Source organism: Microtus ochrogaster, linkage group LG10 (assembly GCF_000317375.1).
Source record: "Microtus ochrogaster isolate Prairie Vole_2 linkage group LG10, MicOch1.0, whole genome shotgun sequence".
Lineage (NCBI taxonomy): Eukaryota > Metazoa > Chordata > Mammalia > Rodentia > Cricetidae > Microtus > Microtus ochrogaster.
The window spans coordinates 7685088-7696636 of NC_022035.1; the positions used below are offsets into that span (position 1 = coordinate 7685088).

The window sequence follows — 11549 nt, forward strand, 5'->3', positions numbered from 1 at the left end:
TTTCAAGAGTATAACCTTCTTCTATTACAGACCTTCAGACAAAGAGTTTGTGGCAGAATCTGACTTTTGAAAATGAGCATGAATTCTTGTGTTAACTCACCTCACCTCTATTTTTGAGCCTAAAAAATTTTAGTGAAACAATAATTGATGCCTATATAATTTAAGAAGTAATATGCAGAATTTCTTTGTATACTCTCTGGTTGCTTTGACATAATCAGAATGTACCTCCAGCAGAGATATTGACCCCGACACAGACCACCAAGCTTCCTGAGCTGCCATCAGTTTTGCTTGCGCTCATTTGCATGCATAGCAGTTGATACAAGGGACACTGGTAAGATGCTAGTGACACCCAGAAAGTCTGGAGAAGGAACAGACTCATGGCATATTTTTTAATAGTGTTTCCTACCTTGACTTCTTAGAGTGCAGAATAGTTTTATTTTTAGAAGCTGCATGTAATTAGAATTATACAGAAGGTGGTTTAGATATTAAGGGCCCCCAGAATGTCCTCCTATGTTGAGCATTCGTCCCAGTTTGTGGAATCAACCACTCAGAAGTTGCAACAGGTGGGTTCTAAATTCGTCAATAAATCAGTCATCAATGATTCATAATTTTATAGCGTTACTGGGAAATGATGGAAATAGTGGATAAGATCTAGGTGTACTGTTAATAGGTGTTTTTGACATATTGATCTTTATTCTACCCTCTTGGGCTGCAATCAGGCGAATACAGATCCATTATAACATTCCTCAGGACAGAAACTGCAAAGTTACCTAGATAGACACTCTCAACTCTAAAACTGAACCAAAATGAACCCCTCTTTCTTTATTTTCAGGGTTAGTCTTTCACAGCAACGAACAGCAGCTAATTAACCCATAGTCTATGGTGATTTGTAGCCTTTTTCACTCGTATTACATTGTGAGATTCTTCCACATTCTGTATACTGTTGGAGATACATTTTATTGTGTGAATGTGTTTTGTCTTAAGTTTTCATTGTTTTGGTTGGTGAGCATTGAAGTAGTTGTAAATATAAAGTTAATATGAATACATCTGCTATGAATATTTCAGAACATGTATTTTGGTAAGTTACGTATATACTTTGGTAATTATATTCCAAGGAGAGAAACATGTGTTGGGGCATTACTTTATATCACTTTATTGTAAAGAAAGTGTGAAGCAATTTAAAAATGCAATCACAAATTTGATGTAAAGAGGAAAGAACAGCAAAAATTTCCAAAGGATGAGTGTTCCGATGGACCCGGTAAGGTTATAACAGTCATAGACTGTTACAGACAGGCAGAAGGTGACCATACTATTTTGAATATATTCTTGATTCTGAAAAAGGAATCTAATGTATTCATGACAAAAAGAAAGTCTAACAAAGAACCGATGGGGTACTTCATAGTGCCTTTAAAAGTGTAGTTTTTCTTTTAATAAATTGCAGTGACTGACTTTGTTGATTTTAACTGTAGTTTGAGGTGTGTAAAAAAGCCACCTTGAATGTTTTGGGTGGAAACCTTTTAAAGCCTAAATCCTTTGTTCTGAAAAGATTTAAGGTGTTTGACTTCAGATTGATTTTTTTTTTTTTTTTGTTTTTCGAGACAGGGTTTCTCTGTGGCTTTGGAGCCTGTCCTGGCACTAGCTCTGTAGACCAGGCTGGTCTCGACTCGAACTCACAGAGATCCGCCTGCCTCTGCGTCCCGAGTGCTGGGATTAAAGGCGTGCGCCACCATCGTCCGGCTTCAGAGTGATTTATTGTGTGTCACTGCAGAAGAAGGTATGACAGTTTTACATCTGATTTTTCAATAGAATAATCCAGAAAATATTTCAAAAACCACCTACGTATTAAAATTAAAATGTACAATTTAGGAAATAAGATAAAGGCAAAACAGCAGAAGACTATGCTTTCAATCTTTTGTTTTTATTTCCCAATGTGTAGCCACATTCAATAATTGCCTGTTGTGTTTATCTACCACTATTAAAACCTTGAATGCTACCAGTGAATTGCCAGATAAGCATTCCCTTGCCTGTTCTGCTAAGATCATTTTTGAGAGCAATTAACATCAAACAATCACAGGAGATGGAACATTTCAAGCATTTTAAGGCTAAATAAATTGCTGGCAACTTAAAGCAATTGATGGTTTCTGAGGAATGCTAAAATACAATAAATGACTTCATGTTTAAGATGTTAAAACTTTAGCAATTCAAAACCTATACTGATACTCAAGAAAATCAAGCTGAGAATTCTGATCCTATGTTTTCTGAAGCTTTTATATGTTCTGCATACTGCTTCAGTTAGAAAAAAACAAAAAAAAATGCTAGCAAATTTCAAGGGGCAACCACAGGACATACTGCCTCTGAGACATATGCAATCACCACATTCATTTGAGTTATGAAAGTGCAGGTAAAGAAGCTGTCAACAGCCGGGCGATGGTGGCGCACGCCTTTAATCCCAGCACTCGGGAGGCAGAGGCAGGTGGATCTCTGTGAGTTTGAGACCAGCCTGGTCTACAAGAGCTAGTGCCAGGACAGGCTCCAAAACCACAGAGAAACCAAAAAAAAAAAAAAAAAAAGCTGTCAACAACCTTCACAATTAGTAAATTATGTTCCTTAGTAAATTATGTTCCTGAAAGGTGCACTGTATATGATTAAATAATTCATTCTGAAAGCACGTAGTAAGTGTTGGTTTGTGTGATTTACACCTCCGTGACTCCTGAAACTCAGGTACTCCTGAAACATTAGGATTAGTCTAAAAAAAACTTCAAAAATATCTTCTACCTAATATGCATAAATTATGTGCTTATAGCTGCAACCAAGAACAGGGTAATTTTACTAGATTTTTATCAGGGACTGGAAAAACCAGAAAACATTATTTTGTAAATTATATATTCCAAACTTGTAATTTGATAGCGTACAGAAAACCAAACTATAACATATATTATCTAAACTCCAATATTTAAGTGTTCTGCCCAGGATCATATATTAGAATAAAAGTTGTGAATCAATATTGGGAAATTAATTATCATGGTGAAGTACTCATGACAAATACCATTTTGATTTTATCTGTTTGCTTTAGATAAGTACACATATTTTCTATGTACTTATATACATTCTCCGAAAACTTGAACATTGTTTGAAAAAATGAGGGATTTCTTATGTTAGCACTGAATAATCCTCTACTTACATCAGAAAGCTTCCATGGGATCATGGAGGTGGCTCAGCAGCAGGGGGTACTTGTCTCTAGTCCTGAAGACCTATGTTTTATTCATGAAGCCCACATGATGAGGAAGATAACTCACTCCTAGAAGCTGTCCTTTGACTTTCATGAATATTGTGGCACATGCTTCCCACCACATAACACAATCAATCAATTAATCAAAAAGCTATTTGGATGGCATTCTGTACTATCACTTTATATAGTTCATATGAGGTTTCTTTGCTCCCTTACTGACATTAGAAGCTGTGAGAGGTCAAAGGTTAACAGGAAGCGGATTAAAATACAGTGGTGGATACCATAAGTAGATAATTTTTCTACACTTGGTTTATTATTGAACGTAGTCAATTGTTCTCAGCTGAAAATATAATCTAAGGAATACAATGTGTTATTTCTAAAACCAGAAACCAAATCCAAACAAACATGGAAGATATTGAAGACTGCACTGGACAGCATAGCCTGGGGAACTCTGTGAAACCATTTTACGAATGATATTATTAAACAGGAAAATAAGTTGAAATGTGAAGATGCACTGGCTAGTTTTATATTTTCAGGACACAAGCTAGTGTCATCAGAGAGGAGAGACTCTCGACTGAGAAAATATCTCCATATGATTGGTCTGTAAAAGCAAGACTGTAGGCCATTTTCTTAATTAGTGATTCATGGGGGAGACTCTAGTCCATTGTGGGTTGTTCTATCCAGAGCTGGTGGGCCTGGGTTCTCTAAGAAAGCAGGCTGAGTAAGCCCAGGGAAGCGAGCCAGTAAGCAACACTCCTCCATGGCTTTCAATCTGCTCCTGCCTCTAGGTTCCTGTTCTGACTTCCTTTGATGATGACCTATGTTGTAGATGTGTAAGCTGAATAAACCTTTTCCTCCCCGAGTTGCTCTGGTCACGGTGTTTCATCGCAGCAATAGAAACCTCAGCTAAGACAGAGGAACAAGCATACAAACTAAACTGCAAGGTCAGCTGCTTTTCAACTGCAGCTGTGGGGATTCCCAAAGTCTATTGCTCTTCACCTCTGTGGTGGGGCGCCTCGCCTCCATGTTGGGGCTACAGGGAGACTTGGAAGTATGCAGCTGAGAACAAACACATCTATCTTAAATCAGTACCTGCACCATCACTTTCTCTCTGTGTTAGGTGTCTGCAGCAATTACCCGTTTCTCTGGTTCTTCAACTTTGAGCCCATTTATCTCACTCAGGAAAAGTCAGATGCAAACAATCTGCCTTCTTTTCACATTTGAAAAGCAGAAAAATACTCATTTTTTGGATAACTGTATAAGGCAATACTAGTGGTATGTGTGATCTCAAATGATAAATTAAAAATTCTGAATTGGATTAGACATTAAATAAATTGTAGTAACTGAGAAGACTTTTTGGAAATATTAGAACTCTATTCCAGTTTGTTTATAAAATTCTCTTCATTGCCTCTTCTGCTTTATATAATGAAATACGCACTTCCCGGGCTACAAGTAACCATGACAGAAAACAGCTTCTTATTTAATTTTGCTTGTAATCAACTTTTAATAGTAAATTTACATCCTCCCACTCCAGAATCCTAACACAAATGAAACATATTTCAGTTACTTTGTGCTGAATGGACATATGTCCTATCTGAAAAATCTATTCTATCCACATTCACGATTATTTTTATCAGTAACATTTTGAGTGTTAGATGTAACATAAAACACAACTTCTCAGATTAGAATCTATGCAAAATATCAAACTTGAATGGGTATGCTGTGAATCTTATAGGTGCTTACAAAATCTACTGTTTTATTTTTGTTTGTTTTTTTGGATTTTCGAGACAGGGTTTCTCTATAGCTTTTGGTTCCTGTCCTGAAACTAGCTCTTGTAGACCAGGCTGGCCTCGAACTCACAGAGATCCACCTGCCTCTGCCTCCCGAGTGCTGGGCAAAATGTACTGTTAAAGCCCCTCAATGCTGAGTAACCCCTTCTATGATTTTTATCATTTGTTAGCATAGTAGGCAAAGAGAGAAAGCAGGAAAAATTTAATACAAATTGCCCTTTTCCAAAATTAAGGTTAGGAGGAAATAAAGACCACACTAGTGGGGTGCTAGAGAAACTGTTCACAACTTCATCTTTGAGATGACAGAAAGCAAATAAAAAAAAATAATGAAAGTGTACTATGCGATCTATAAAGCATGTAGGCTCTGAAATGTCAGCGTGACATCACATGGCAAAGGAAGATTAGAGAGTTATTTAGTTATGACTATTGAATTCTCCAAGTAACCTGTGACTAATACGCTTAAGGCAATTTGTGCTCTGTTTGCAAACAGAACATCATATAACTTGGAGTGCTCTCTTCCTTCTTGAGCAGAGATGAAATCACGTTCTCCTGTCAAGGCTTTGACAGATATATTGTGAAGAGTTTTGACAGATATATAGTTATGCTATTTTTATGATTTTAAGAGTTTTCTTATTTATTCATAAATACCATAATCAAATGCTAAAGGCGTATTCGCCCATAAAATTTGATTTTCCATGAGCAAATTGGAACTTGGGCATCTGATGAGAATCATATAGACATTTTGCAGCACATATAGCTCTTATTTGTTCCAAAGATCACAATAATTTTCAATAATCCAACAGAAATGTGTTGCACAGGGAAGGTAGTAAGAAAAAGAAAGTGTCATAGTGGTCCTGGTCAACTGTAAGCACACCAGGAACCAACTCCTTTCATGTTGCAAAACTCTCTCTAGTATTTCATTCATCCATATATCCTGCAAATATTTATCATGCATCAACTCCTCCAGAGGCTGAGAATATGTCCATGTCTCAAGTGTCCTAGAAAATGTGTTCATGCATGATAGTAGATGAAAACACATGTAATGAGCATAATTGATAAAATATATGGTATATTTATAAGGTGATACATGTCTTTGAAGTACCAAATGTGATTTTATAATGTTGGGTTGGTTTAAGAGTTGCATAATAAAGTTTTATCACTTACAGATGAATGAAAATCACCCCCCCACACACATATATATCAAACCAAGTTATCCTTGAGACTCTTAAAAAATTAGGGCTAACTAGCATAATTGTTTTAAACTTCAAAATGGAAAGAATAAAAATTTATGTAACCCTACACTTCACATTGAAATCTGATCTTATTAAAAGACAAAAGTTTATACAGACTGAGCAGAAACCATTTTATAAGATCTAATTGTAGGGATATAACTGTAGCATTTCTCAGCCTAGAGTCTATCATTATATGAAAGCCAATGCTGGGGTAATAAAACCAAGCCCTAAGTTTAGGAAATTAAAAAAGGTGACCCCATGGGAAATAGTCTAAAAGAACATACAATTAAACCGGGGAAAGTCGAATTGCATAACATTGTAATTACTGATAACATAAGTCACAGAAGATGGACAGTAGTGATTAAACAGAATTGCCCCAAGGCTAGTGAGAACTGAGTAAGAGATTAATATCATTGTACTTTATACACATAGGGGTCAACTTTATGCTTAAATTGAAGCAGGAAGACAGTTTCTCGCCAAGCTACAAAGAACTCCACATCCATCATCCTTAGAGAAGGTTGACTTGACTGTGAGAAGGTATGGAGTATGCCTAGAATGGTGTGGCCAATGCTGACATTTCGTAAACTATCAGAATAACTGCACACATCACAGACACGTAAATTATAAAACAGAAATCTGTCAGCAGAAATGAAATATCTTAGCTGCTGCTTAGAATTGATCAGTGTTAGCAAATGTTAAGACACCTCACTGGCTATATCCCTATTATAAATGAAAAGAGATCACAGAAGGTGAGGATGATGACAGAGACACTGTCATCATTAGAAATGACAGGGATACTGAAGAACTCAAATGGAATGGTGATCTTGGCGAAGGGTTTTTCTTAGATTCTTCCACATTCCTCCTGATATTTTTTTGCTGTCTGTACCTACCCTGGTGTGCAGAGTTGTAGTCTCCCTGCCTCGACTTGATCGCACTAGGTAAGAAGTTTGCCTTTGGCTAATATCAATGCCATTTCTGTTTTTAATCTTTTAATTATGTGACTTGTTAGCTAGCAAATTGTGATAGTCTTATAATTTTTGAAGAATTATTTTCTAGGCACTAGATATGTGTGCAGCTCTGGCGAAATACTTACCTAGTATGCCCAAACTTCTCTTTTTGATCTCCAGCACCTCAAAAATTACAAGTGTTTCTCTTCTAACACTAATATATGATTATTAAAGTTCTCATGCATTTAATTAGTAGACCACAGTAGAAGTGAAACTGTAGGAAAGCCACACTGGAAGCTCAAGGCAATATTCAAATTATTTCAGTAATCAGCACACTGAAGAAGTTAAATTTGATCAAATACTTGTATCCTGTCCTCCGAAAGAAACTCAATTCCAATCATTTTCAGTTTTATGTTGCATAACTATGTAAAATTCCATACATTATCATCTCAAAATAGGAACTGTACCAATATATTTAGAATCTAATTGGTAAAGCATTCATTATTTGATGCAAAGTGATATTTTTTTTACAGATATTTTCAAAGTTTAAACCCTGTTTGCTTACAGCTGTTGCTCAAATGCAGAGAGATCGTCAGTTTGGCAATACAATCTTACTAATCTGAAAATACTTATATCTACAGCTTCTGTTGTGTGGACTCTTTAGGATTTAAAAAATAAAAACTGTGAGGCAAAGTTAAAATAAAGGGCAAGAGTTTTAGAAGCTCCTTTGCTGGGAAAGGCTTAAGGGACTCCAAGAATTATGTCAGCATGATAGCACTTTGAAGATTTATAAACGTGAGACGGTACTATTAGCTTACATTTTCTTCTGGACCTTATAATAAAACGGGACCAGCCTTGTTTCAATCGCAGAAGTTATTTCTGCAAGGTTGGAGGGTAACTGCTGTGTACTTGCGCCTGACGATTTAATTCATCCTTTCCGGGTCGTTTCTATAACAAGGTAGGACATCACTGCCTAACTTTAGCAAACACCTTTCATCCCCGACTCAAGCAAATACACTGAAAAATGACTTCATTCTACAAAAAAACAACAGATTTATTAGGGTTAAGGAATAGTGGTGATATATTGCTACTGTTACATTCAGATCAAAACTCAAGGCTTCATTGTACACACTGGCTCCAGCAGCCACTATTTACAAGTTTTTGGCATCTTAATTATTGTCTGTGCAGTTTACTTTACAAAATAAAACCTGGCATAGTTTTCTAGAAGTATTTTTGTTTGCTTGTTTTCCACCCTAGTCTCAACTCAATGAACAGAAGATGGACAGATCTTTGAGAGTTTTGTCTTTTCTCTCTATTACTGTAACGACATTCTGGGCATATTGCAAAGTTTGCCAGTTTGTTCTTTAAAAGTCTCCCTCATTTAAAACATCAATCTCTTTGAATTCAAACCTTTTCTCTTTTCAGTCCCTTTCTGTTCACAGATCACTTAGGGATTGCTGGGTCTGTTGAATGAACAGGGAATACATTCCAAGGAATTTTTTTTTTTTTTTTACAGCTATTCTTGCCTTCCGTTTTAAGAATGTGAGCCTCATAATGTTGCTTCTAGCCAACTTGGGACTCATCAAGCAGCTTTGAGTCACGAGACTGTGCTGCTTTGTGTCCTGTTATGCACACAAGGTGGTCTAGGTGGTGCCCAGCCTTCCATTTAGAACACACTTGTGCAAACTGTCCTTTTCTCTCTGTAACACCTCCACTACCAAAGAGCAACGTGAGAACTGCAGTAACATTGGGTTACCGTGGCTGTTGCATCGCGATGTTTCCACAAGCCTGCCGTTTTGATCGTAGCATGCCATCGCTTGGTAACGGTACCCTTGTCCACATTCCTTGCTGTCTTCTTGTACCTTCATTCCCAACAGAACTTCAGCCTTCCCTTCCGGTAAAATACAGTCTGACCAGTTTCCCACAGGCTGCGCGTTGTACTTGTCACAAGGACAATACTGAGTTTCAAGCAGAGGGTACAAGTGGGAGTTTTTACATTTTTCCTTCTTCTTACTTTTCCCTGTAGAAGAGAATTATGTTGGAAAATAGCATTATTATTTTCCAGCATCCTTAGATCTTTCACATTCTCATACTTCCGCGTTCCGCTTTTGATTCTATTTAATAGTAGCCTATAAATAAATGATAATTTTCATTTCTAAGTGCTTTCTAAATACATTTTTTGCTGATATTGGGTGCTTTGGACTTTGCATAGTGGAACTTTTCTTGCTTTTCATTTAAAAATCGTCCACTTTGCAGAAAGGATTGTAGTTGATTTTCACACTCTTTGAAATGATTGAAATCCTCTTGTTTGTTCTGACTCGGGAGTTTGTGGTATTTGCATAAGCCTCTTCTTTTTAATATATGCAAAAATACAAGCGGCAGGGAGATAGACAACTTACTGCACTGCATTCTCCTTTGATGACTACAAAGAGGTAGCAGAGTTACAGGGGTTATATAAGTTATATGTGTATTTTAAAAATTATATATTTAATTCTGCTAGTCATATCATATGAAATGCCCATGATATGTAAGTATAACTCTGTCACATATATATTCTTTAAGTGAATTATGAGGTTTAATCAAGTATTTAATTCTAAATTACACACACTGATATATATAGCTATATATGATTTATATATGTGGTGTATATACACATATATGGTTTATATATGTATATATGTGTCACATATAGTATACATGGTATGCATATATTGTTTATATATGTGATATATATACAATATAGTTTATATATGGGATATGTACATATAAACATACACATATATAACTTATATGTGCGGTGTATATACACACATATATATGGTTTATATGTGTGTTATATATATATACATATATAGCTTTATGTATGTGTGGTATATATACATATACATATATACGGTTTATATATGCAGTTTTGCAGGGACTTCAGTCTTTGGTTCATTTTATAATTTGACATCTCTAAACAGTTAACATTTTTGGCTTCTTTTTTCTTATTTGCCCCTGACAGTATATTCAAATGCATTCAGCTTCAGTGTAATGCTATGTGTTTCGAATTGCGAGCTATGTCATTGCTTTTGCCACTTTTTAAAACCATTGTGACTATATTTAAATGTAGCATTCAGACATAGAATTAATGTCACATTTCTGATCATAAGAGATAAACTACTCACTGAATTTGTGGTCCTGAGAACAGGCTGAGATGGTAAAGGGGTAGCCTCTACTCCCTGTTCTAGCCACTTCAAACTTTCTGGACAATGCACTAATGATGCATGTTTAAACAACAACAACAATGTTTTGCTTTATTTTTTGCTTCATAGAGAACTTAGTTGCCTATTCTTTCTTCTAAAATAATAAGCTTTTATCATTATTACCTTTCATTAAAGTACACACCTCAATATACTGAAATGCTCAGTGTAACTACAGCAACAATAAGAGTTTTCAAGAATATTGTCAGAATGCTCTTGGTTTGAATTTCCATGTATTTTTTGTCATGCTGAGAGTTTCCTTTAGCATCCCGGTTATTCTTACCAACAATAGCACGCTTTCTGGTCCTAACGGCACCGCAATCTCCGTTGCATGAGGAAAACTTGGACCAGCTGGTAAATTGACAGTCATCTTGGCAAGGGATCTGGCAAGCCTGTGTTAGGGCTGGCACCGGGCCTGCATGCTGGAGGCACTCCTGGATACTAGCCTGTCCTCCATCTTGCTTTCGACAAGTAATGGCTAAAAGAGAAGCATGTGTCTAATTACTCTATAATTTAGAAATTAAAAGCATTTTCACAAAGTGAGGAATCCTCTTCTGATTCCCAGATTACAGGAGAAATGTTGTTAGGGTATTTCCAAAGAATCACAGTAGACATAAAAGTTTGTGTGTGAGTGGTGTACTGTGAGTGCATTTGGAAGTCAGAGTTTAACATTGAGTGCCATTTTCTACCTCTCTCTGCCTATTTTTGATACAGGGTCTTTCACAGAACCTGCAGGTCAACCATTGTCTGGCTACAAACCCTAAGAATCCTCTGGCATTTGCCTCCTAGCACTGGATTATAGTCATGCTCAACTGCATCCTGCTTTTATGTGGGTGCTGGGAATCACACTAATTTCTTCACGCTTATGTCGTATACACTTCACTCACTAAAGCACCTCCCCAACCCTTGTATATCCTTAAAATGACATATAGACTTCATTGGCTGTTTTGTAACAGGAAAACATACCGTAACACACACACACACACACACACACACACACACACACACACACACACACACAGTGGCATTTCACAAATTTTGCTAGATTCTAAGAATGGGGGAGCCTAGGCAGTTTGGATGCTCACCTTACTAGACCTGGATGGAGGTGG

The 11549-nt window shown here is 36.5% G+C and overlaps 1 protein-coding gene across 1 annotated transcript in view; it reads right to left on the minus strand.

Moving 5' to 3' along the window:
• Thsd7a (thrombospondin type 1 domain containing 7A) overlaps window positions 1-11549 on the minus strand; it is a 402496-nt gene that overhangs the window by 39759 nt on the left and 351188 nt on the right. The window contains exons 12-13 of the mRNA XM_013352455.2: window positions 10724-10918; window positions 8955-9218 (exon numbers count right to left, since the gene is read on the minus strand). Coding sequence (XP_013207909.2) covers window positions 8955-9218; window positions 10724-10918 — 459 coding nt within the window. The remainder of the gene's footprint in view (window positions 1-8954; window positions 9219-10723; window positions 10919-11549) is intronic.